This window comes from Cervus elaphus, chromosome 29 (genome assembly GCF_910594005.1).
Source record: "Cervus elaphus chromosome 29, mCerEla1.1, whole genome shotgun sequence".
Classification (NCBI taxonomy): domain Eukaryota; kingdom Metazoa; phylum Chordata; class Mammalia; order Artiodactyla; family Cervidae; genus Cervus; species Cervus elaphus.
Window position 1 is genome coordinate 29,034,413 of NC_057843.1, and position 27,907 is coordinate 29,062,319.

Here is a 27,907-nt window from a genome sequence, read left to right on the forward strand (position 1 = left end):
TACTTGGTAATGGAACAAATTAAATTATGTGAAATTTTAGATGCTTTCCCCCCTGCCCTAGTGGCTCCCAATCTATTTAGGGGTAGTCAGGAAAAGGGGACCTTCACAACAGCTGCTTAGCTGCTTGAGCTCAGAGAGGAAAACCATAATTTGTCTGTAATCCCTAATGCCAACAGTTGTTCATTAAGAAACAAAACTAATGTAATCTTGATTATTTGCTCAGATTTCTACTCTATCATGTTTTGTACATCTGGCAGGCTAATGTAATTTTCCTCAGAAACCCAAAGCAATCTGGTGCTCAGACAACACCATGCAGATTTAGGTAAATTCCAGGCTCAGATTAGCATAATACTAACTAATCACGAATATCATTTGCATTCATTAGCGTGTTGGGGGGGGGGGAAATTGTTTCTAAATGGCAGAAAATTGAAAGAAAGATTAAGGGCAAGGGCTTGAAAATCCTGTTTGGCTTGATGCGACTATATTACAGCTGATTTTTCTCTTACAAGGCCTAATATTTAATGTGGAAGTATTAATTAGAGTATTGGAAAAAAGATTGCATCTAATTGGAAGAAAACTAAGAGAGATTAAGGACAAGCGTATGGAGTTGCTTTTGCTTGATTCAAGTGCGGAACAGATAATTTCTCATGCAATGCCAAGGAGCTTAAATGTGTAAAAGATAGGGTGATTAATTTTTCAGAAAGAGCCAAGCCTTTTGGGGGAGATAGCAGAGAAATAGGATTTCTTTCCCTCATGAAGTAACAAGTTCTTGGTCAGTGCCTTTGTTTTTTATGATCAAGCAAAAAAAGATAACAGAATTAAACTCCTAAGTCTGAAATACTCCCCAATGAAGGTGAAATCCCATAAAGCCCACACACTGGGAAAAACTAAAAGTCATGGCGTAATAGATCCCAAATGTACTGATTAAGAAAAAATAACACTAAAAAGATCCCAAACCCTGGCTTCCTGGGGTTAAGCTCTTTTCCTTGCAATTTCCCAGGTCCAGCTATTTGGCAGAAACAGAATTGGTTACAGGCGGTGTGCTGGGGCCGGTGCAGACTGTGGTTGCAGGCAATTGCCTGTAAATCCTGTCTCTCCGCAGCTCGGCTGCTGCGGGGCTAAATTCAGCGCTGGCTTCCTGAGGGCTGGGAGCAGGTGCTTGCCAGTGGCTTTGGCTGCTCCCTCTGACAGATGAGCGGGGTGAGCCCTCTCCCCTGGTGAGAAGCCAGCTGAGCAGCCATCCACAGACACGCCTGTGAACATCCCAGCCGGCCTGGCTGCTTGCAGAAGCCTGACTGTGGGGACGAGGTGCTGAGCAGGGGGGAGAGCTCTCCTTACTCCAGGTGTGGTCGCACACCAGTAGCTTTAGCACTGCCCCAGTGCTTGCTGGAGATGCAGAACCTCAGGCCTCCCCCGAGCCCCTGAGTCACAATCTGCCTTTTCACATGATCCCTGAGAGAGTCACTGACATCTCTAAAGAGCTGGAGTGTGACACCAGGCCTCTAACAATTAGGGGCATAATGATCACACCTGAGAACTTGTTACAATTCCCATTCCCAGGCTCAAGATTCAGTTTCAGGAGGTCTGGGGAAGGTAGGAGCCCTGTCACCACATTAGAGAAACTTGAGTAGAGGAAAGCATGGATTCAAAGCCACCTTGCCCACTGCATTAGTGGAAAGTTGTCTCTGCTTCCTCATTTTTAACTTGGGGAAATAGCTTATGTTTTAGAGAGTGGTTTTGAGAAGTGAGCGAGCTCAGGAGGCAGACTGTTTCAGTGCAGTGTCCCGTGCACTCCGGGTCCTTCAGAGATACTGACTGCCTTTCCTCTCTTCTCTGCTTTGCAATTCCCTCCCTTCATCTGTGCCCATGTGCTAAGTCACTTGAGTCATGTCCAACTCTTCGCGATCCCGACTGTAGCCTGACAGGCTCCTCTGTCCAAGGAATTTTCCAGGCAAAATACTGGAGTGGATTGCCATTTCCTACTCCAGGGGATCTTCCCCACCTAGGAATTGAATCCATGTCTCTTACGTCTCCTGTATTAGCAGGCATGTGCTTCCCTTATAGCTCAGTTGGTAAAGAATCTGCCTGCAATGCAGGAGACCCTGGGTTGGGAAGATCCCCTGGAGAAGGGATAGGCTACCCATCCCAGCATACTTGGGTTTCCCTCGTGGTTCAGCTGGTAAAGAATCTCCCTGCAAAGCGGGAGACCTGGGTTCGATCCCTGGGTTGGGAAGATTCCCTGGAGAAGAGAAAGGCTACCCACTCCAGTATTCTGGCCTGGAGAATTCCACAGATCCTATAGTCTGTGGGGTTGCAGAGTGGACCCAACTAAGCGACTTTCACTTTCTTTACCACTAGCACCACCTGGGAAGCCCCCTTCCTCTGTCTGACCTTTTATATTTTCCCATCCCCGTGTCCTTCCCCATGTTCCACAAGTTCCCACTTTAGGGGTCACTGCCCAATGTCTCCTACACCTTCAGTGGTCTAGTTTTTTCTTTCTGGCTGAGTCTCCTAACTCCAAGCTTTCTTTAAGTCCTTTGGAAGTGTAGTTGGCCCAGAGCCTCTTCTGTTCTCTGCCATCCTGGAAGATGGCTCAGGGTGTCATCTTCCACTTTCGTTTTGGACACCTGGGAGAATGTCTGTACCTGGTGGTTCTCAACCAAGGCTGCACACTAGAATCCTCTGAAGATTATTTTACAAGTGCCCAAGGCCACTGCTCCACTGAGATTCTGATTCACCTGCCTGAGACCCAGCCTCCATGTATATTTTTAAAAATTCCCCAAGTGGTGAAATATAATAAACATAGTATGTTTGGTGGTTCAGATGGCAAGGAACCTGCCTGCAATGCAGGAGACCTGGGTTCCATCCCTGGGTCGGGAAGATCCCCTGGAGAAGGGAATGGCTACTCACTCCAGTATTCTTGCCTGGAGAATTCCATGGACTGAGCAGCCTGGAGGGCTACATCCTTGGGTTCGCAAAGAGTCAGACATGACTGAGTGACTAACACACACACGCACAAGTGGTTAAAAATGAGCAGCCAAGACTGAGAACTAACACCTTCAGGAAAGGAATCGAAGAGGCCAATAAAAAGGATATTTTGGCTCAGAAAGACCTTTCAGCACACATCAGATCTGACCACTTTGGCCAGCTTTTCAGTGAAATGAGTGCTAAGTGTTTACCACATCTCATTCAGTTGTTCTTCATCCCATTTTTTTTTTTAGTTTTTTCACGAGAAATGTATCCTAGAGTCAGCTTTAGAGGCAAGGTCCTCTTCTTTGTTAAGCAGTTTAAAAGCCCTATGAGAAAGCCATTTCCTCCTTCATAAATGAATCTGGGAATATTAGGAATATCTGTTCAGTACCTAAATAATTCCACAATGTCTTTCTCCTGTTTTCAGTAAACTAGTTTTTGGAATAGAGCCAAGCAGGTGTGCAAACCCAGGATGATGGTGTGCATTTTTGCTCCAGAGAAACACATAATATGCAACTTAAGTATAGTATCATAGTGCAGGAATTGCAGGATTAGAGAATAGACCAACATGAATCAGATTCCTGCATTCCCAGTTAGAGCTCTGAAAGCAACCACTCACATCAACACATTGTCTAACAATGTTCAAAACACGTAATTCCCCTCCTCCTTCATCCATCTACCTCAAAAGCTACACTGCCATAAATTTTATAGGTCAAATTCTCTAGCTGTAGGATAATAAAACTAGCAATTAATAGAAATCATTAGAGACCTAGTAACTGAGATAAATGAAATTCAGAGTAAAAGTACAAGTGTCATAGAAAATAAAAAGATAATATAACACATATTTACTCAACATTTACCATGTGTCAGTCACTAATACAATTATTTTGCATATATTATCTCATAATTCTTTCAAAAATTCTGAAGTGAATATTATTATTTTCCTTTTACATGTAGATAAACTGAGGCACAAAGAGGTCAAGTAACTTTCTAAAGGGTACACAGAGAATAAATGACGAAGATGGATTTGAGATAAAACAATCTGCATAATTTGCATTTGCTACCAGTATCCTGATTTAGTATCAAAACTTACAGGGCAAATCATAATCAAATAAAAACTGTAGCTTTTCATTCTTTTTCATTTCTATTTTTATTTAAAATTAAAATAAATAGATTAAGGCTTGACATAAGGAGATGGGGTAAAACAACAAAATAAATTCAAAGAGTGGGAAAAAAGTTTTTGTTAAAGAATAAAATAATTATTTTAAAAGGAGAAAAATGATAGAATGAAAAATAAAGAATTGGTCCTTTGGGGAGACAAGAACAATCATAAATGTGTAAAGATAAGATTTAGAGGTATTTTTAATAAGAAAAAGAGTATTCTATACATTTCTGTGTGGGCATATTTGAAGGAAGAGATCTTTTGTAAGGAATATATCAACTACAACACTTTGGTCAGGAAGTATAAACCCCAAGTCATCATATCATCAGGAAACCCCCTTTGAAAATTAATGTAGATTTTTTTATTTAAAAAAACACTTTGCACTTGAATTTATAGGAAAATTCTTTTACAGTTTCTAAGAATTTCCATATTGGGAGCTAAAAAATATGAAAGGTTATTCATTTTATAAAGCTAGCTTAACCCTCTAAAACATGACAGAGAAAGAAAAGAAGGAAAAAAAGGAGGAAGGGATGGAGAAAGAGGGGAGGAAGATAGAAGGAAAGGAAAACAGAACAGAAGATAGAAGACAATTTATCCAATTTATAAATAGGGATGCAAGAAGCTATGTAAATATTAGTATGTTGAATTCAGCACTATATTAAAAGCATGGTAAATTGGTGAATCAGAAAATAAAAAAAGGTTTTTTTCCCTACAGGGATTTTGATTTAGTTTAATGTTAAGACTTCTATTGTTTAATCTATAAAATCAGTAGTTCGAAAGAGGGGGAAAAAACATATGGTCATCTAGGTATATGCCAACCAAGGTCTACCTAAAAATATGAAGATACTTTATTAATGTTATCAATATCTGGCTCAAAATATTAATAATCTGCAAAAATAATACATAATGACACTGTTGAGCAAAATTTCCTAGAGTGTGTTATTACAATTGCTATCCCTCTGTAATTAAAAAATGCTCCTCCAAATTAAGTTTCTATACCAAACACATTTAGGAAACGTTTCATACTCTAGGCTCCTCTCAAAGTTTCACCAGCCATATATACATAGGGTTTGAGAAGTGTTTCCTCAACCATTCAGATCATGAAAACTCTTCAAGATCATTTCTTAGGACTATTGCTCCCCTGGGGACATCTGGAGAAATATTGAATTAGAAAACATGACGGGGAGAAATTTCACTCACAATAGTAACAAACATGTGATATAATTAGGAGTAAACTTCACAAGTAATGTATAAGGTGTAGATGAAGAAAGTGCAGATTTTACTGAGAAACTCCTTAAGAACTTGATCTTGAAGAATCTCATTCTTTATTCTTAGAAAAAACAATTTAATTTTGTAAAAACTATCAGTGCTCCAAATAAATTTATAAATTATATATATTTAATCAAAGAGGGTGTTTTTCCTAACTTGAAAAAATAATTAGAAATTTTGTATGGTAAGATTAATTGTCAAGAAGTTGCAAAGAAAAAATAGGAAAATCTTATCAAAATAGATTATAAATTTATAGTAATTGAAACCATTCTTATTCTGGGGTAAGAAATCATACAGATCAAATAATAGAGCTAAAAAACCCTCAGAATGAAAACCAAAGTACATAAAATGTTCACAGTGTGACTGAGCCTACGCAGTCTTTAGCAGGTGTACTTAGTGAATTCTAGCTTCAGCTCTGCCTCTTATTGGCTGTGTGATCTTGGATAAGTCATTTAACCTTTCTGAGCATCTGTTTCCTTATGTATAAAAGTAGGAATAATCTACTTCTAAAGTATTCAAAGCACTTATTTCATAGATTTAACATGAAGTGATGAAATAACGATTATAAAATACCCTGAAATAGGTGCATAATAATCACTCAATAAGTATTTGCTGTTAGTATTATACAATAATTATTATATAACTGTTATTATTATGTGACAAGAGGGCCTTTTAGATCAGTGGGGAAAGGTAAACTATATTATAGTTGGGCAACTATTTAGAAAAAAGATCATTAGTTGCATCCAAAGAGTTATGCCATACACTAAAATAAAACATCAATGTTTCAAGAGTAAAATGCAAATATTAAAGAAAAAGAAACAAATGTAAAGGAAACTACAGAACAATTAGGGAAACAATAAATATTTGTGTCATAAAAGCAAATTCATAATGGAAAAAGTCAAAGTTTATCATATTAAATATTGTGTATGTAATTATATATAAATAAACTGTACAAATACCTTAACATATAATAAATATATATTTATAATTTATATATAAATTAAGTGAATGGACAATTTATGTGATGAAAAGGAGTGTAAGATTACTATACAAGATAATTTGAGAATATTATGAAAAAAAGTTAAGTGGTAATACATAAAAAAGAAATACCAAAGGACTATGAATACATATGCAAATCTTTACTAGTATTCAAAGAAATTCCTTTCTTAAATTGAGGTGTGGTTGATTTATTGGGCTAAGTTGGGCATATGGAAAAACCTGAGTAAACTTTTTAGCCAACCCAATACAATGTTGGGTTAGTTTCAGGTGTATGGTAAAGTGAATCTGTTGTACATATATCCACTCTTTTTTTTGGATTCTTTTCCCATATAGGACTTTACAGCATATTGAGTAGAGTTCCCTGTGCTATACCTTAGGTCCTTATCAGTTATCTATTTTATGTATAGTAGTGTGTATATGTCAATCCCAATCTTCTAATTTATTCCTCCCCTCAATTCCCTCCATAACCATTCATTTTCTACATCTCTAACACTATTCTGTTTTGTAGATAAGTTCATTTGCAGTTTTTTTTTAGATTCCACATATAAGCAATATCATATGATATTTGTGTTTGTCTGATGTACTTCATTCAATATGACAATTTCTAGGTTAAAGTTAACTAGTGAACAACATTTTCCTCCAAAGTAACTGGTTAAAAAAAAAAAAGGGATTATTCCTAGTATTGGAAGGACAAAGATTCATTTTCGAACACTGCTGCTCAGGTTGCAAATTGGTAGGCATGACACAAAGTCTTTGGAGGACAGATAAGCAATATTTATTAAAAAAAAAATCTTTAAAACTGGCACATCTTTTGACTGAGCAATTCATTGAGGAAATTAGCCCAGATATGGGACACAAATTTAGTTACAGGGAACTGAAGCGGCTTTCTTAAAGCTGGAATCATCTGAAATATTAATGCTGTGGGGGAAATCTTCATTACACAGTACCAAGGAGGGAAAACAAAAGGTTACAATTCAATATTGCAATATGATCCCTAAGAAGAAACAAACACATGTAGAAACAAAAGCTGAAAGGATGCACACCAACTATTTAATAGGGGTTATTCCTCCACAATGGGATAAGTCTCCTTGCTTTCTTAAAATGTGATTTTTCTTGTGTTGTGCTTTCATGAATCCTGCAATTTTATTCAGTGAGAAAACAATAGAATGTATTTGTCTTTCCACTGGTAAAAAGACATTCAAACTGATATGAAGAGACAAAGGAGAGATTAGTTGAATGTCCTCTGTGGAATGAATCCATAGTTTCCCCTGCGATTAGGATACATTTTATATGCACAAAAGCGACAGATACTACATATGTGGTTCTGATATTAATATCCAATTTCTTTTCCAACACACTGGTTTGAAATAAATGAAACTTCTGCTTCAAACGTAAGCATACTCTTGAGTCAACAGTGTCAAAGAAAATGATGTCTGTCCTAGCACTGGCTGGGTTTCTGGTCTCCTTGGACCAGAAGGTCTCCATCAGACACCTTCTTCCTACTCCTTTCTGTTTCCCCTGTGGACTTTGGTCCCAGTGCAAGTCTGTCTTCACAAAGATGCTGCTTTCTTCTCTCAGGGCTTTCATGGCTGATTGCAGATAATTCAAAGGCTTAAACTCTAACCAATCACATCTCAGATTTAAAATGAGTCCTTCTAACTCCACGGTGAAGAAAAGCTGCTTCCTCCAAAACAAAAAAAAAAAAGCTCAGAAAACTGCCTGCACCTGCTAGTTTTTAACCAGGAAGGGCGGTTTTTGACCTGGGCTGGGTCCTGCGGCTCTCTGTCTCCCCCTCTATGTGTTTTTCTGGTGCTACAGTGATGGGGGGGTGGTGTTTAATCACCCCCTGGCCTTCTGACAAACAGAATGACTTCCAGATTGAAACCAAGAAAAGGAATTGCACAAAGGGGAGCCGGGAGTCCTGTTGATGCACTTACTCCCTACCTGGTGCAGGTCATACCTGCCACTTGCCAGGTAGACCTTCACTGGCCTGTGACAGCGGTGTTTGTGACACAGATAAAAATATGCTTCAGAAAGTGCCAGAGATAAAAGGAGGTGGGAGATAATAGGTTGTTATCATTCAATTATTTGATGAAATGGAACCTGATTTAGAGAAGCAAGAAATGGTGCAATAGTATGTTCCTCCTTGATGGAAGGTAAGGAACTAATTTTTGCCATATTATCTTGGGTGGAGCAGGCTCTTGATCATCCACTTTCTGCAAAACATGTGTGGTTGGCCACTGGCAAAGGTACCTAGGCTTCCAAATTAATTAGCGCACAACTAACTGGCATTCTAAATTATCCAGAAGGTTTCTGATTTACTCCTGTGGGTGAAAGAGGCTAGGATAGAAAGTTTGCCAGTGTATGGGTTTTGGTCCACTTTGGTGATTGATAACATCCTTAGTGGGCGTCCCTGGTGGCTCAGATGGTAGAGAATCTGCCTGCAATGCGGGAGACCTGGGTTCAATCCTTGGGTCAGGAAGATCCCCTGGAGAAGGGAATGGCTACAGCCCACTCCACTATTCTTGCCTAGAGAATTTCATGGACAGAAGAGCCTGGGGGGCTACAGTCCATGGAGTCGCAAAGAGTCGGACACGTCTGAATGACTAATGCTAACTAACAAACTTCCCTAGCGCTAAGAACAATGCCCAGCAAAGATGAAGCCCTTGAAAACTGCCTACTGAATGAAACAACTCATTTCAAGAAAACAACTCCCTTCAAACATTTAAGTAATCTCTCTTCTATTTCCCGAGGTCAGTGTGTCTATGTTTCTTAGACCTTCATCCTCATTGCTCTAAATAAATGATAACCCCAGGGAGATACTAAATCATTAAAGAGCCATTACATTCCATATCTTTCATTTTTTTAAACAAAAGATGGTGGGAGACCAAACTAATAAGTTTTAATTTGTGAACAGGATTGAAGTAAAGAGTTTCCAATGCCCAGTTAATCAAATGTTTTAATTAAGCTGCATGTTAGGATTCCTTTGGTACTAAGTAACCCAACCCAGCTTGAATTAGTCTAGGTAAAAGGAGGAACTTTCTGACTCATGGAGTCCCAGGAAATGAGGATGAACCAAAGTGTAGGAAGCAGAGGCATAGAGCTGGTCCACACTGGAACCAGAGGCCAGATACCACCTGCTTCTCATTCAGGCTCACATCCCAGTTACAGTGTTTCCTTCACTCCCACTGGCTACAGGGAGACTTACTCCATGAGATGAGACCCAGAGCCTGGCACTTCCTGGATTTTGTGTCATGCAGCTCTCATCATCTGAGAGAGAATGTCAGTGTCAGTTATAGATTTTATTGAAGCTGCTAGGAAGACTTCGAATAGATTGGCTCCACATAGATCCTCGCTCCTAGACTAATCAACAATTTCCAGAAGGATGAAGTGTTTTGAGACAATGACATTTTCCAAAGGAGATTTATAGACGAGGCATGGGGAGTTTCCAGGGGAAATGAGACAGGGGTTCTGGGATGAAAATCGCATCCATGCCCACTCTGCCCATCTGCTGCCCCCTCCATGGGATTGATCACTGCCTCACTCTGTGAGCGTTATATATCAAACTGTTTGGATTCCTGTGCCTAACTTGTGTCACAAAGAAAGAGTTTTGTCACCTGTCCATTTCCTCTGCAAGCGGCCTGTGTGATGGAGGCCAACCCTCAGGAGCCACACGGTGCTGGCAATTCCTCTCCATGGGGTGCTTGTCTGTCGAGACCAAGGCCCTCGCCCATTCCCAAGGCCCGCTTTCCTCTCTTTCTATCATCCAATCAAAAAGTAACTTTTAGATGTGTCTCTCTCTCTCTCTCTCCTCAAAGACCTAACAAACCCGTGTACGCTTTCTCCTGTCAACAACTACCCTCCCAACACCCACCTTTCCAGAAAACACTTCTCTTTCAGTCCAGCACCCCCACCCAAATTCTCACTAAGTTACAGCAGAGTTTGATGAAAAATCTCCGCTTTGGGGGAAACCTTTATCATTGTAGAAGAGAAGTGAGGAAGGGACATGAGGAAAAAGTAGAGGATGAGACTATTTAGAATAAACCTAATCTACATATTTAACTCAAAAAATAGCAATAAACACATATTTATTACCTTTACAGTTTCTCCAAAAATAGTTCCCACTAGTTATTTGCTTCATATTCTGAGACAAGGGTGGTGCTCCAGTTACGGCCTCCTCCCTACATCCTCAGAAAAGGTCCCTGCAGAGTGGGATGCTAAAGCTTAAGCTTCATTAAGCTTCCCATCTGGGGAAGGATCTGGACAATCTGACAGTATTTATGAAGAAGTGAAGGAAAAAGGAGGAGAGTCAAATTTATTAATCACCTGTGGTGTGAAAAAAGCACAAAAAAAACAGACACTTATTTACAGAAGGAACTGATTACCCGAATGAGTGGAATCTGATGGTTCAAGCAGAAAAGTTGCCACACCACTCTTTCCCCAACCCCCACTGTTAGGTTTCCTGCCCCTGGAGGATATTTTGGCTAGGCACTTTGGCTTCTCAGGTCACTTTCAAGCATCCATAAAAATTTTCATTTTGGTGAAATTTTCTTCTTTATCAACAGTTTTAAAATCTCCAAGTCTCTAAAAACCAGAACTTTTTGGAAGTTTGTTACAAAGCCATTTGGTGAAAAAATGTGACATGCACTGATGGGAGGGTAACATGTACTGCCGCCTCTTGCGGATAGCAGTATATTTTGCAGCAGAAATATTGATGTGTTTGATTATGCAGCAGCCCTACACATACTGATGACAGGATAAATAATATATATCCTTTCTAAAAAATAGATTCTTGACTTCCCTGGTGGTCCAGAGGTTAAGACTCTGCACTTCAAATGCAGGGGGTGTAAGTTTGATTGCTGATTGAAGAACTAAGCTCTCACATGCCACACAGTGGGCCAAAAAATAAATTGTGGCTTCCCTGGTAGCTCAGTTGGTAAAGGGTCTGCCTGAAATGTGGGAGACCTGGGTTCCATCCCTGGGTTGGGAAGATCCCCTGGAGAAGGAAATGGCAACCCACTCCAGTATTCTTGCCTGGAGAATCCCCTGGACAGAGGAGCCTGGTGGGCTACAGTTCATGGGGTCGAAAAGAGTCAGACAGGACGGATTGACTTTCACTTTCTTTCATCCTTTCTAAAAATCAAGAAGAGTTCTGAATTCTGAAATCTATCTGGCCCCAAAGCTTTTGGATAAGAGAGTAGTGCAAAAACCTATCCCTGAATTGTCAGACTGTTCCAATACCAAAAGGTCAATGTCTCGTCCCATTCAAAGCTGCTTTCCCTGGGCAGCATGGGCCTGACATGTGAATTCTGTAGTGCAGCATTGAGTGAGTAGAAATGATGCTGCCTGAGTCATGGTTATTCTTCCATCTTATTTGTCTTTGCATGCCTCCCTACTCACCCCACAGCCTCTGTCCCCTCCAAGGTAGAGAGAGAGGAGGAAGGACCTTAGCTTCCCTGCTGCTACTCTTATCCAGGTTTGGTGCCCATTGTGGCTCTTTCCTCTGTGGTTCTTCTGAGACAATCCTCCCCTTGGATGCTTCGCGAGGCATCCCTCCAGGAGGAAGTAGGCTCAGGGCACAGAAAAGTTGGGGGAAAATCCTGCTTAGATGGTCCAATATCTCTTTTTAGAAAGAGCGGGTCCTTGCCACATATCATTCTTGGCTTTGGAGCTTCAACAGAAGCAAGGAAATGCCCTGTTTATAACTCTGCTACACATTCACACACACTCTCTCTCTCTTTTTTTTGGTACTTTTTGATCCCCTTCACTCATTTCTCTTACCCCCACCCTCACTTCTGGCAATCTATTCTCTGTATCTGTGAGCTTGTTTTATTGTTTTTGTTTTTTCAGAGTCCACATATAACTGTAAGACCATACAGTATTTGTCTTTCTCTCTATGATGTATTTTCCTTAGCATAATGCACTCAAGGTCCATCTGTCCTCTCCCAAATGGCAAGATTTCAATCTTTTTTATGACTGAATAATATTTCATTTTGTATATATACATACACACACACATACCTTGGAGGAGGAAATGGCAACCCACTCTGGCATTCTTGCTAGGATAATCCCAAGGACAGAGGAGACTTGCAGACTTTGCAAAGAGTAAGACATGACTTAGTGACTGAGAACACACACACTCACACACACCCCACATATTCTTTTTCCACTTGTCTATCAGTGGATGCTTAGGTTGTTTTGATATCTTGGCTTTTGTAAATAATGCTGCAATGACCATGGGGACGCTTAACTGTTTGAGTTATATGTTTTCATGTTCTTCAAATACACATCCAAAAGTGGAATTGTTGGATCATATGGTAGTTCTCCAGGTAGTTTTACTCTTATTAATTTTTTAAAGAATCTTCATATTGTTTTCTATCCTGGCTATATCAATTTACATTCCCACCAACTGTGCTCAAGTGTTCCTTTTTCTCCAAATCCTCTCCAACACTTGTTATCTAGTGTATTTTTGATGATGGCCATTCTACATTATCTCATTTTCAAGGATCACAATTAACCTGTAGTGTAGGTATAGTCAGTTTTACAAATGAAAAAGTTAAGGTAACACAGCAAAGTGGGGTTTAAAACTCATATATTCATGCTGGTGAGTAGGGTGATTTCAGAAGAAAGAAAGTTTAAAAACTAAGATTAAGGGAGCAAAGAACAGATATTAAGAAAATCTCTGTAATATGGAAGCCAAAAACGTGTGTTTGAAGAAATCTGCCTTTTCATTTTATGTGCAACCAGAAACAAAACAGCTTCTTTGAAAGGAAAGGCAGGTATTTGTAAAGAGTACAATCATGGGGCAGAAAGAGAATACAGTTTCTAAAGAAAAGACCACACCACAATGAGAAAAGAAAAGGACATGATGAACAGAAAAAACACCATGATGTTTTCTTGAACTTTCTGTCCCCTCTCAGCACTCATCAAAACCAGAAAAATCTGTAATCTTTAAAAGTCAGAAGTGGGTTTGAGATCCACTGGGATGAGTTTAGAAGCCTCCATTTTGTTCAGAGTGGGTCTAGATTTGGAAATAAACTGAATCCCACAGAGTCATTATACAATTGGCACAATGTGGAGAGGCACTGAAAACTTTCCTTGTCTGAATTTCTTGCTGCTTTTGAGAAGGAGATTTCACAGGAGAGGCTGACATTTCAGAGACATAGCTTAGCTGAGTTTAGAAACCAGGGAGTAGGCGGTTTTCAGAAGGCACCTGTAAACACCATGTAGATGAGCTATGGGAAATGCGTGAGAGTCTGAGATGGCATGAAGGGAAACAAAGAAGAATATTCTCCTCCCACCCAGAGGAGAAAAATGTAGGACTCTAGGGCGGCAAGGAATGTTTCATTCACTCATCCATTCATTCAAGAAATACTTATTATGTTGGGATTTGTTGGGGGTTTTTTGTTTGTTTTTGTAAAGGTTGGGCATTGGGTTACAGAAGAAAATGAAAGAAACAAATAAAAAATATATGTATAATTACAGACAGAGAGAAGTGCTCCATAGGATACTCTGACTTTTTATAGGCGGGTGTAATAAGGGGAACTGATCAGATAGCAGGCACTGAGGAGTTTCCCTGAGAAACTGGTTCTTGATGTGAACTCTATGTGATGAGTGAAACAATGGCTAACATTAATTGAGCCAGCCATGCTTTAATTGCTTTTTTAAGATTTTTTTTAATGTGAATCATTTTAAAAAGTCTTTATTGAATTTGTTACAATGTTGCTTATGTTTTATGTTTTGGTTTTTTGGCCCTGAGGCATGTGGGATCTAGTTCCCCAAGTAGGGATCAAACCTGCAACCCTTTCATTGGAAGGTGAGGTCTTAACCACTGGACTGCCAGGGAAGTCCCCTCTAGTTGGTTTTTGTGAATAAATTCATGAATGTCTTATGACAACATTGTGAGGTTAACATGTTCTTGCCTCTTGATGAATATTCTTTTTTTGTATCCATCTACTCAGTGCCTTGGAAAAGGCATGGGAGTGAAGTGTAGGCTATGAAGCCAGATTTCCTAAGTTTGAATCTTCACCACCTTGCTGACTTTCTGTGTGATCTTAGGCAAGTTACTTAACCTCTCTGTGTCTCTGCTGACTCAACTCTCATACTGAGATCACTGTAATAACTACATGTGCTGGAGGAATTTAAAGTAGATCAGCGTGACTGCTGGAAAAATGGTGTGGAACATGGCTGGAGAGACAGGGTATAGATCTTGAGTGTAGCAATAATTGGGTGCCTACTATGTGACTGGCTCTGTGCTGGGAACTTTCCACATTATCTCACTTGAGTCCCTTCTCTTCAAGGAACTGCTTGTTAACCAAATTCTTAAGTAAGGAGCGATCTTGCTTTTAAAAGGCTGATGGGATATACTACCCTCAGGATAGGATTCTTCCTCCAAAAGGAACTGTACTGCCTTGAATAGCTCTCTGATTGTTAATTAGTCTCTTTTGTCAGTCAGTTCTGATGTCCAGAGGCTCCTGGGATGAAGCAGAAGTAAGGTGTCCAGTTAATTGGAAGTCATGAAATTTGTACCCGAATGATTGGAACTCGGGTCCCAGCCGGCCACGTTTCCTGCTGCATGAGCTTAGGTAAATCAGTTCCTTTCTATGATCCTCGTTTTCCACATCTGAAAAGTGCATTAGTCAAATCTGCCCTGACCCCAAGTTGCTATAAAGATCAGGTGAGATGATGTATTGATACATGAAAACCATCTTTACAGTCTATGAAGCTCCATACAGTGTTACAATCAGTTACCCATTGAGAGCTGACTTCTGTCTGGTATAGTATTGTTCCAGTAATTGTCCTGGGTCCAAGCTGAATGCCTCGTTCAAGTGAGGACTCAGGAGAGGAGCAGGCATGGCTGTCTTTGGCAACCTTCACAGGTCCCATTTCAGAAGTTCTTTTTCTCCTTAGGCTGGGTCTTCCTCCTTCCACCCCTACTATTCTTGTCCTCATCCCCAAGGCATTCTGCCAGCCATCAGAATTTCTACTCACAAAGATGGGCTAAATAAGGCTTTCCTCCACCTAGAGGTATCATCATGAAAATGACAGTTTAGAAGGAAATATCTCTACCGGCATGAATTGTTTTTCTGAAATTGTCAGTATCAACAGTCCAAATCTCTCTCCATCTCTGTCTCTCTCTACCTCTTTCTGCCTTCTCACACACACACACACACACACACACACACACACACACACACACACACACACACACACACCACACTCATGCATACACATTCATGAATGACTGGCATACATGGCTTCCAAATGTAAAACCCTGAAGCAGGAACCCCATCTTAATCATTGAATTCCCAGCTCTTAGTGTAAAGCCTGATACACAGTAGATGCTTAATAAGTGTTTGCTGGAAAAGTGAATGAATGAATGAACGACTGAGCAAGTGACCGAAATGACCAGTATGGTCTTGAGTGTTTCTGTTGTAGTCATGCGTTCCGGGAAACAAACTCACTCAGAAGGACAGTGCAGATAGTGGAGTACAGTTTAGTACACCGGCGGGCCCAAGGCAGAGTCTCCTCTTAGCCAACGACCCCGACCAGTTTTTTTGAAAACTTTATATACCCTAAGTGTACTTGCTCAAACCCACCTCCCCAAATTCCTTGAAACTAGTCTGGACAAGGTAAAAGAGAGATCCGATCAAAATTAACCCATGATTCATGTGTCACAAGACTAGGCAAACAGTAGACATTTATCAATAGGACTGTGGTCATATTCAGATAAACATAATGGAATTTACAACTTTGTTCTCTTACAGAGATAATTAGTATATTCTTTTAGGCAATGGAGAGTCCAAGTACAAGTCTTGAGGCTCTTTTATCTGGCGGGTCTGGTTTCCCATTGGTATGCCACTTCTACAGACACCGGGCACAAAGTTCAGAGTCCATTGGGAGGGTGACCATGCGTGCAGCCTAATGTTTGCAGCCTGGCCTACGATGGAGTCCAGCTCTGTCTGTTTCCTCCTTCATTTCATCACTGTGCATGTTTGCAGACAATTCTTAGACCAGCTCCTATAGCCAATACTTCCCAGGACAAAGACCCCCATCATACTTCCTCTGATTTCAAACTCTTAGACACCCTGATTTCCCCTGAAGTCCATGCCCCACTCCTGTCCATCCCTGTTCTGCATCGGGGATGGTCTAAGTTATTTCTCATCATGTGAAGTTGTCCTTGGGAATGTATCTGCTTGTCTTTCAGCTGGGATTTAGTGTTCTGCTAGTCTGTGGCCTCCCTGCTCAACCACGCTGCCCAATAGGAAGTTGGAGTCACGCAGAGCAAGCAGGTTGGTTCCATTCCAGAGTCTTCTGTTAGTGAGCTTTTCTGATTGGGCTCACATCAAATGTGAAAATCACTGAATAAACCTTGGTCTATTTTGCAGACATAATTCAACTCTTGGGGAATTCAGACATCTGGAAGAGTTCTACAACTCCTCTTGACCTTCCAGGGAGGCACCAGGATAGAAAGAACACAAACTTTGGAGATAAGATATCTGGATTCAATCTCAGCCCTGCCACTTTGGGGACAAGAAAACTTTATTCTCTCTCTGAGTCTTGGTTTGCTCACTCATAAAATGAATATAATAGCTCTTTTGTTTGTCTAGGACCCTTTAAGTTACCAGTGACATAAGCAAACTGGATTCAGGGGAGAAAAGTGGGAATCCACAGCAGTCTGTTCAGTTTCAGGCAAAGTAGGAACCAGGAGCTCAAAAAATATGAATGATATATTAAGGTTATGGTACTTTCCCAATTGCTCAGTTTTACTTCTCTCTTTTTGTTATTTCATCCTGAGAATGCCTGTCAACAGTATCAGGGGAAATGTCCATTATTCAATCAATCAAAAGAAAGAGATCTTTGCTCTTCTAGCAGGTGTAACTCACAGAGGATATCTGCTCTGTCTAGCCTGTCCCAAATAACCACCTCAATGTCTGAGGACTTAAAGGCTTGGTAATTGACAACTCATCAGGGTCGAAGGCATAAGTGTATATATGAGGGATGGGTGACTCCACGGAATGGATGCTGGAAGATGAATACAAATGTGTTACAGGATTCTCTCAAAGGAGTTCTTGTGAGGCATATAAAGTGCCTCATGTGTTACCAGATAGCATCTGAAAAGTCTCTAAAACAGTGTCTGACACACAGTGGAATTCAATAGGCTTTAGTTCATTTCCTCCCTTTCCCTGCCTCCTTTTGAGGATAAAAGAATCTCAGAGATCCCAAACTCTATACTGAGACCGGGTGATTCTCTAGGACACAACCTCCCAGACACTGATGAACGCTCTTAGGAGGAATCAGCAGGACCGCCTTGGCCAAAATGACTTGAACTAATGTTCAAGACACTGCTTGAAAGCATCTTTACATATACGTGCGTGTCACTTAGCACCTGCTCCATGTTCAGGTCATAGGGGATTCCCCCCAGATCAGTGGCGTGACTCTGACAGACTATAGTATGAAATAATCCCAAATTAACATTTGGCAGGGCTCCTTCCTAGTAACAAGGTACAAACTAGAAACCTAGCGAGCGCTTGGTGGTCCAGTGGTTAGGACTCAGCGCTTTCACTGCCATGGGCCCGGGTTCAATCCCTGGTAGGAGATCTAAGATCTCCACAAGTCCTGCAATGCAGCAAAAAAGCATCCAGAGACTTGGATAACTGGCATATTACTTAAGGCTCCATTTCTCAAAGTATTTTTCTGTGAAATTCGACATTCCATTCAAGTCATGCATGTTGGGCAAGGTCAACCCTTGTGCAGATTCTCATGACTTTGTGGGCATCTCGTGACTTGTAGAATGATTATATAGTACCTCTGAGTGTGTGGAATATTGTGTAGCTTGGTCTTGAAAGACAACAACGACCTAAGTTTTGTAGACCTTTGTGAATACTTCAATTTGTGGAAAAGAACATACAAAGTGCCCACTATAAGTGTCACAAACCAAGCAGTAAGTGTGGATCATTTTGTGTTCATAGAAGACAAAGTAAAATGTAATGGTGGATGCTTTATTTCCCAAGATGTCTAAAAACTCCCTGAATCCATTATTGGCTGAGAAGATCACTAGGGAGAAATCTGGCTCTGGGAAGGAGAGTCTTCAATACTTCTCCCATTCAAGTACTAATCAGGCCCAACCCTGCTTAGCTTCCAAGTTCAGATGAGATCAGGTGCATTCAGGGTGCTATGGACATAGACTCTTCAATATTTCTAATTGGACATTTTCTTTGCTGGGAAATAGTAAATGCCATTGGGATTGTGTTGGCACCTCGTTTATTAAGAAATATGGAAATGACTTGGATGAGCTATGAAACACATGCAATGTGCCAAGGTTTCTCTATGTCATGACAAGAGGAAACTGAGGTGGTGGAAAGAAAAAATGGAAGCTAACAGATTCTGAAGGTGAAGCCATTCTTGTGGGTTCACTTCTGCTGAAATCAGCAAAGTCAAATCATCCAAATTAAATGATAGCAACAATGGAGAGTGTTTGCTGCCTGTCTGAGCTCAGTACTTCAGTTGCTTTGTCTTTTTGAATTCTCACAACAGCCCTCTCTCACCAGGCAGCTTTTTATTGTTCCCATTACACAAGTGAAGAGATTGAGGCTTGGAAAATTTCAATAACTTGCCCAATATTCCACAATTAGTAAGTGGAGAACATGGAATGCAAACTATATTTGGTAGTAGAGCCTTAATCACTACACTGTAATAATTTCTGAATTAGAGCAGGAGAAATTTAAGATAATCTGTAAAAAAATTAAATATAGGACAGTATACCAAACCTGGAATTTTCTAAGCCCTTAGTTTATCTTTAAACATAGTTCTGGTCTAAGAATTGGTTCTTATACACTAGCTTCTATCGCCTCTCCATCTGTGTTTTTAATAAAGATAATTAGGGTCATCTTGGTTCAGCCAGTCCTTATTTGTAATTATACTGCACCTGGAAACCTAAAAAAATGAAAAAATGTACAGATTCATGTTAGCTCCCAGTCAGTGCTTGGAATAGCTTACTTTGCTCTTAAAATACAAGCAGTCTTTAGTGAAGAATTCAGGAAATTAGGCATTAGACCCATTCAAAGGGTCCAGAGTTCTCTGGTTCTCTGTCTCTAAGTTCCCTCCTTAGACACAAAGTTCACTTCTCTTCAATCTGTTGCTGCTGTGATGTTGGTGAAAAAACATTGAGGAACTCTGCTGATCCTGGAATCCTTGTATGCATGTTTGGGATGTATGAGATGAACCTGACTTCCTTCCCCTTGACCTCAGCTTGCCTCCATGCAATCTCTCAGAACCATGAAAATGGCATCATTTGCTTTGTTTCCCATTTTTAAAGTTGTGGATACAGTCTACTTGCAACAGTAACCTTCCTTGGACCGAGCTTTCTCCCTGGTGTTTGATTTCACTGGAAAGTGGAAGATGGATGTTAATAGAACTGCCGTACAGAGAGGAGACCAGGGAACAGATCATATTGTCTGTATCAGAAGCACACTTAAAAGATTGCATCAATGTGATTTGAAGATTTTAAACATTTTGCCTCCTTGAAGATTTAAGGAGAACGTATTTGGAATCAGTAAGTGGCTTTTCAAAAATTTAAGAGCCACAGGCATAGTTTGAAAGGAGAAAATAAAGCAACACACTGCTGTTGGAGGGCTTTGAGTATCGTGGTGGGAAAGACCTCCAGGGGATCTTTCCTTAGGCAGAGCAGAGAATGGGCAACTGGGAATGGCCCTTAGGTCTGAAGGGCCTCAAAAGACTGAGCACTCAGAGGAAGCAAGGGGATAACCAGTCTTCCTATAATATGGTTCATGCCTAGAGGAAAGGACCCAAGTAGTATTCAGGTCCATAAACTTTTGCTAAAAGGCTTCCCAGGTGGTTCCGCGTGCCAATTCAGGAGACATGGGAGACACAGGTTCAATCCCTGGATTCGGAAGATCCTCTGAAGTAGGACATAGCAACCCACTCCAGTATTCTTGCCTGGGAAATCCCATAGACAGATGAACCTAGCGGGCCGCAGTCCATGGGGTCACAAAGAGTCAGACATGACTGAGTATGCACACACAAGGTGAGATCATTGAATAGCAAAGAGTGGGTATGCTGAGTGTCTCTCTCAGAAATAAAAGCAGATATCTTCTTAGCCACAAAAGAAGGAGTCAAAACCATGCAACTATACTCTAACAACCACTACTTCATCTGTTGTAGCACTGTATCTTAGCAACTTTCTTTTTTTTTTTTTTTAATTTTTTATTAGTTGGAGGCTAATTACTTCACAACATTTCAGTGGGTTTTGTCATACATTGATATGAGTCAGCCATAGATTTACACGTATTCCCCATCCCGATTCCCCCTCCCACCTCCCTCTCCACCCGATTCCTCTGGGTCTTCCCAGTGCACCAGGCCCGAGCACTTGTCTCATGCATCCCACCTGGGCTGGGGATCTGTTTCACCATAGATAGTATACATGCTGTTCTTTTGAAACATCCCACCCTCACATTCTCCCACAGAGTTCAATAGTCTGTTCTGTATTTCTGTGTCTCTTTTTCTGTTTTGCATATAGGGTTATCGTTACCATCTTTCTAAATTCCATATATATGCGTTAGTATGCTGTAATGTTCTTTACCTTTCTGGCTTACTTCACTCTGTATAAGGGGCTCCAGTTTCATCCATCTCATTAGGACTGGTTCAAATGAATTCTTTTTGACGGCTGAGTAATATTCCATGGTGTATATGTACCACAGCTTCCTTATCCATTCATCTGCTGATGGGCATCTAGGTTGCTTCCATGTCCTGGCTATTATAAACAGTGCTGCAATGAACATTGGGGTGCACGTGTCTCTTTCAGATCTGGTTTCCTCAGTGTGTATGCCCAGAAGTGGGATTGCTGGGTCATATGGCAGTTCTATTTCCAGTTTTTTAAGAAATCTCCACACTGTTTTCCATAGCGGCTGTACTAGCTTGCATTCCCACCAACAGTGTAAGAGGGTTCCCTTTTCTCCACACCCTCTCCAGCATTTATTGCTTGTAGACTTTTGGATAGCAGCCATCCTGACTGGCGTGTAATGGTACCTCATTGTGGTTTTGATTTGCATTTCTCTAATAATGAGTGATGTTGAGCATCTTTTCATGTGTTTGTTAGCCATCTGTATGTCTTCTTTGGAGAAATGTCTGTTTAGTTCTTTGGCCCATTTTTTGATTGGGTCATTTATTTTTCTGGAATTGAGCTTCAGGAGTTGCTTGTATATTTTTGAGATTAATCCTTTGTCTGTTTCTTCATTTGCTATTATTTTCTCCCAATCTGAGGGCTGTCTTTTCACCTTACTTATAGTTTCCTTTGTAGTGCAAAAGCTTTTAAGTTTCATTAGGTCCCATTTGTTTAGTTTTGCTTTTATTTCCAATATTCTGGGAGGTGGGTCATAGAGGATCTTGCTGTAATTTATCTTAGCAACTTTCTTAACATGGAAAGAGCCTCCTCGGATGGAGGAAGCCAGTCCAGGTTCAGAAGGACCTCTGCCCACAGCAGCAAATGAAAGACCCCTTCATAATTCCATGATGCTGGTGGGAATTAGAATGTGATGTTTATGCTTGGGCATGTAATATGATAAAAGAGCCAAAAATGAAAATAAGAAACCTGACAACTAACCCAAGAGTGTTCAGTGTTTCCTAATGAGAACTTTGAAAGTGTTGAATCAAACATAACAGTGGTCGTTATTATCCTGAATATAGCATCCTTACATGAGGAAAGGGGTTGCTGTTGTTTTTTTTTTTTTTATCATTTTTGGCTTTTGCTGAATTTAAATGTGGAGAAATAGTATTTATCTGATGAGTGGAGGACTGAAAATGTGAATTCCAATGCAACATCCCACCAGGAATTCTTAAGATAAAGGACAAACCAGGAAACCCCTCCCCTAAGAAAATAATTCATGTACCAGCCAAACCCTCAAATGTTTTTAAAGAAGAGGTGAACTTCCATGGGTCTGCTCAGTGATGGTGGCTTTAATTGATGTGAAATCTGATCTAACTTAAAAGGACTGATTGATTTACTTCAAAGGATTTCTGCCACTTTAATTAATGAGAAATAAATAATAATCCTTTAGCCTCAAAAGATCTTCCCCATGTTACGAAACAAGCTTTACCTGCAAAAGAAGAGTACAGAGGGAAGAAGAAAAAGAGCCTCACCTGGAGATGAAAGAAAGTCTTTCATATTTTTCACTTTGTGCCAGACACACTCATCCTTGTTCTGCAAAAGGTCCATTCAGCCATCTTTTTTTCGAGATTCAATATTCATCCAAGAAAAACGAACGGACATCTACTTTGAGTTGCGTAGGAGCCCAAAGTGTTCTGTTCCTAGTAATGAACGGATAAGGGAGTTACAACATCCTTGCCCCCACAATGTTCATTTCATAATCAACACATTCTTGCTTTCAGCATTAAGGTTATGCTCTTGTGGGAGAATTTAACAATGAAGTACATTCAGAGACTTTCCTCTTTTGAAAGACCTAGTGATTGACTTACATGGAAACATGTTTCTCCCTTTCTAAAAACCTGTGAAATCACATTTAGCAAGTCCCAAATACTTCTGCCTCAATTATCAATGCTTATTCCTGGTAATCCAAAATCTACAACAAAATCTATGACCCTATCCCTTCATATAATGTGATGAGACACTTTCTATCAGAATAATGACTATATCTCCTGAAACACGGTAGAGCAACATAAGTCTGAAGAATAAGAGTCAGGCCAAATCTCTTAGAGACTTGACAAATGAGGTCCTGCCTGCCCTCCATCCCATCCTTGTGGACATGTCTGCGTTGTAACAAAGGAGAGAGAGAAAGCCCTGCCTTAGTTTAATTAAGTGCGTTCAAACCCGAGCTCTGCCCCTTGAGCAGTAAGAACAATCACTGCCGCCATAACCCTGCTATCATGGGCTGAAACCTCACTGAAATGTTTATAAAACCCTGTGAGGCGTATTTATCATCCCTTGTCAAACATTAAGAATATGAGGTTCAAAGAGATTAAGTAGTCTACTCAGTTGATAAGTAGCAGACTCTCAATGTAAAGTCAGAATTGACCAGATTCAAAGCATTTCCCGGGAGGACACATCATTTTCATGTTACAACTCAGTCCATTTACCTGTGAAATGGACCCAGCAAGCCCTCTCTCACAACACTGTTCAGAAGAGTAATCTTAATGTGGTCATAAACTTGCAGAAACCTTGTAAGCTGTGAAGTTCCATCAGAAGGCATGAGATTCTGAGACACTATCAAATGGGATGAACATTTATGAATTCATAAAACATGGACTCAGGAACAAAATCATCACTAACTTCACTCTTCATCATCATGATTTTGATATTTTGAGTCTCCTTTATGAAAGAAATGGATGCAGATTTTGTAGGGCAAATAGAAGTCACATCTCATTGTTATCTTGGGATTTAAAAAAAATCTTGGGCCTTTGATTTAATAATTAATCTGACAGTGTCAGGGAAACAGAAAAATACTTAAAGAGCAATTTTCCTAGGATAGGAGAAACTTCTAGATCATCCCACCAGGATTTTGTTCTTTGTGGGTATTTTTTAACTTTTCTTATTGAAGTGTAGTTGATTTACAGTGTTGGGTTAGTTTTGGGTGTTAGTCAGTTCAGTTGCTCAAGTTGTGTTCGACTCTTTGTGACCTCATGGACTGCAGCACACCAGGCTTCCCTGTCCATCACCAACTCCCAGAGCTTGTTCAAACTCATGTCCATCGCGTCAGTGATGCCATCCGACCAGCTCCCCTTTCTCCTCCTGCCTTCAGTCTTTCCCAGGATCAGGCTCTTTTCCAATAAGTCAGCTCTTCGCATCAGGTGGCCAAACTACTGGTTCTTCAGCTTCAGCATCAGTCCTTCCAATGAATATTCAGGACTGATTTCCTTTAGGATTGACGGGTTTGATCTCCCTTCTGTCCAAGGGACTTTCAAGAGTCTTCTCCAACACCACAGTTCAAAAGCATCAATTCTTTGGTGCTCAGCTTTCTTTAGGGTCCAACTCTCACATCCAGTTCCAGGTATATAGCAAAGTGATTCAGATATTAAGTGATTCAGTGATTCAGATATATATATATATATATATATATATATATATATATATATATATATATATAGATAGATAGATAGATAGATATAGATATATAGATATATGTATGTATCTTTTCAGATTCTTTCCCTTATAGGTTGTTAGAAAATATTGAGCATACTTCCCTATGCTGTATAATAAGTCCTTGTTGGCTATCTATTTTATATTTAGTAGTGTGTATATGTTAATCCTGGTCTCCTAATTTATGCCTTCCCATCCCAATTCCCCTTTGGTGACCATAAGCATATTTTCTGTGTCTGTGGATCTACTTCTGTGTAATAAATAAGTTGGTTTTTTTTTTTTTAAGTTTCTACAAAAAAGTGATAACATGTGATACTTGTCTTTTCCTACCTGGCTTACTTCACCTAATATGATATTTTCTAGGTCCATCTGTGTTGCTGCAAATGACATTATTTCATTCTTTTTTATGGCTGAGTAATATTCCTGTGTGTGTGTGTGTGTGTGTGTGTGGACCACATCTTTATCTATTCCTCTGTCGATGGATATTTATGTTGGTTCCATTTCTTGGCTATTGTAAATAGTGCTGCAGTGAACATTGGAGTGCATGTATCTTTTCAAATTATATTTTCCTCTGGATATATGCCTAGGAGTAGGATTGCAGGATCATAGGGTAGCTCTATTTTTAGTTTTTTAAGGAAATTCCATACTGCTTTACACAGTGGCTGTAGCAATTAATACAGCAAGTTGTGAGTGTCTTGAGAATGCCACCGTGCAATTGACAGACAGTAGATAGTGAGGGGCTTCCCCTTATCACCTTGACTCCTTCACACCAGGCCCCTGACTTTGTCTTGGCCTTTTCTTCCATCATTCTTCCCTTTGCTCCTATCCTGTGCCCCAGCAAGGTGATTGCTGTCCTGGCAGACTGTGTTCTTCCACACTGCCTGATGCTTGTATGCCTTTGTCCCTCTTCCTGGTTTTGACACATGCTTTTATTCCTGGATTGAGAATACCTCCCTCCAGCCCCATTCTCCATCACCTGAGCTTGCCTCCAGACACCCATCAGGTAACATGGGCATGTGGATTGAGACAGTAGCAGTTGCCTGATCACGGATATTTGTTCTTTTAGAAACTATTTGGTTTCTTTTAGCCACAGAAAACTGTGTTCATTAGAAATACCTTTGATGCGTCTTGAAGAAGGATAGGGAGTTCTGTAGCTCTAAACAGAGAGAAAAATATGTGTAAAATAGAGGTTATCCCAAGCCCATCATTGCTTTGGTCATAAGAACAGTCCAGATACACTATGGCTTGGGGACCAAGATGCCATAGGACAGAAAAGGCAAATCTAAAGAGTACTTTTGATATGATGGGATAAAAGTCTGAGTTTTAATCTGTAGGTCATTAGAAGTCATGAAAGTTATATAAATAAATTATATTTGTGATTTTGAAAAAGAAAGTTAAAAAAATAAATGCCTTTGCAATCACAGAGAACTAAATAGAAGAAAACTTCCCATAATATCTCCACTCAAATACTGCTAACCTTTGGGTCTTGGTCATCCTGTCATATTTCTTAGCGTAGTGTTCCCCCATCCTCATATTAATGAACAAGGATAAGCGCAAAGATGATAAATTTCCATTCCTTTCTTCCTTCTACCACAATCTGCTAAGGAAACTCTCTCTCTTAGTGTGAGGCCTCTCTCTTTTCTTGGTCCTCTGCTTCCCTCATCCTCCATAACATTCAAGGAGACTCAGAGGTTTCTTACTCATTTTTTGACCTTGTTTTGCTCAGGAAGAGGATCAAGAGAGACGAAGTTACATTTTGGTAGGCAGTTGATATTAAGCTGCAGAAAAAGATGTTCCTAGGATTCGTGGGTCAGGAACATCTGCTGGAGAAGGGATAGGCTACCCACTCCAGTATTCCTGGGCATCCCTGGTCTCAGTTGGTAAAGAATTCTTCTGCAATGCAGGAGACCTGGGTTCAATCCCTGGGTTGGGAAGATCCCCTGGAGAAGGGAATGGCTACCCGCTCCAGTATTCTTGCCTGGAGAATTCTATGGACTGTATAGTCCATGGGGTCACTAAGAGTCGGACACGACTGAGCTACTTTCACTTTTCACTTTCAAGGACAAGTCTAAATGTTAGAGATATTGAGAATTAAAAGAATGGGAAAGGGGTACTTTTATTTTTATTTTTTAATTTATTTATTTTAATTGGAAACTAATTTCTTTACAACATTGTAGTGGTTTTTGCCATACACTGACGTGAATCAGCCATGGGTGTGTACATGTGTTCCCCATCCTGAAGCCCTCTCCCACTTCCCTCCCCATCCCACCCCTCAGGGTCATCCCAGTGCACTAGCCCTGAGCACCATCTCATGCATTGAACCTGGACTGGTGATCTATTTCACATATGATAATATACATGTTTCAATAAGGAGTACTTTTATTTATTTTTTTTTTTTTGAGAGCCCAAAAACCATTTATTCACTCATGTGGCTGAGTCGCTCTGTCAGGAAGAGGCAGGCCGGCGCCACGGACACCCAGACGGGGGTGAGCCTGCTGTCATGCATGAGCCCCCCGCGGACACCCAGATGGGAGGAGCCTGCTCTCACTTGTGCACAAGTCCCCCAAGGCTGGCAGGCCCTGATGCCTCTGCATCAGCCCCGAGATGCTGATGGGCTGCCTGGGCGCTGCTCCTCTGCCCGCCGCGGGTGCCGGGCTCTGCCTTGGCCACTCACAGGGCATCTGCAGGGCCGGGATCCTGAGCGCCTGGGGCTCGCTGGCGCATCGGGGCATCAGGCCAAGGTGCTGAGGGCGATGGGCGATGCTGCCCATGCGTCCATCCCGAGGTGGGCTGAGCAGGGAGATCCTCAGTGGGCCAGCGGTGACCTCAGGCTTTCTCCTTGGAGAGGGTGTGAGGTCAACTTCCATGGACTCGACCCTTTCAGAGGCTGATGAGTCACGGGACTGGAACAGAGGTCCGTTTGGCCTTGCTGAAGGCGTTGAAGCTGGAGTTTTTACTGTGCTGAAAACTGCTTGTGACGACCTCACCCTCTGCAGCTGTTCCACCCGCAGCGTCGACTTCCTGAGGGACTCCTCCAACTGAGAAATCTTTTCTCCATAGAAGGCTAACAGTCTCCTCCTGTGCTTTTCTTGAAATTCTGAGATCTGGGAGGTCTCCTTTGCATACTTCCTGCACAGACTGTCTATGCCCATGAAGAGCGCCTGGATGTCGGAGTCCGTATGTTTTGAAAGTAGAATTGTATGACATGCAACTTTACAAATCAAGCATTCATCCCTTTTACCTTTGCGCAGGCAGACGTCACAGTACACGTGGCCACAGTTGGTCAGGCTGAAGCACGACGTCGCCTGGGGCGGCTGGAAGCAGCGGTTACAGAACACCCAGCTGGCCATGTCTGACCCAGGGTCGTGCCGCCGCCGCGCGAGAGCCGCGCGAGA

General features: G+C 40.9%; 1 protein-coding gene across 1 annotated transcript; it reads right to left on the bottom strand.

The window, feature by feature from the left end:
* Positions 1–1,334: 1,334 nt before the first annotated feature.
* Positions 1,335–27,895, bottom strand: LOC122685896 (probable E3 SUMO-protein ligase RNF212). Its single transcript, XM_043890946.1, has 4 exons — positions 27,061–27,895; positions 23,513–23,639; positions 7,802–8,084; positions 1,335–1,502 (listed from the first exon to the last, which is right to left on the bottom strand). Exons 1-4 carry the CDS (start codon positions 27,860–27,862, stop codon positions 1,335–1,337), a joined length of 1,380 nt encoding a protein of 459 aa, XP_043746881.1. The 5' UTR covers positions 27,863–27,895.
* Between the last annotated feature and the right edge of the window lie 12 nt (positions 27,896–27,907).

Bases quoted from the DNA above. Each gene is read 5' to 3' on its own strand.
- LOC122685896 (XM_043890946.1), bottom strand. From the start codon at position 27,862: ATGGCCAGCTGGGTGTTCTGTAACCGCTGCTTCCAGCCGCCCCAGGCG. The intron at 23,640-27,060 runs GTGAGAGCAGGC...CCCATTTGATAG, and splicing joins CTTGGGGGACTTGTGCACAA to TGTCTCAGAATCTCATGCCT. The intron at 8,085-23,512 runs GTAAATGGACTG...TTTGTTTTGGAG, and splicing joins TTGCTGGGTCCATTTCACAG to GAAGCAGCTTTTCTTCACCG.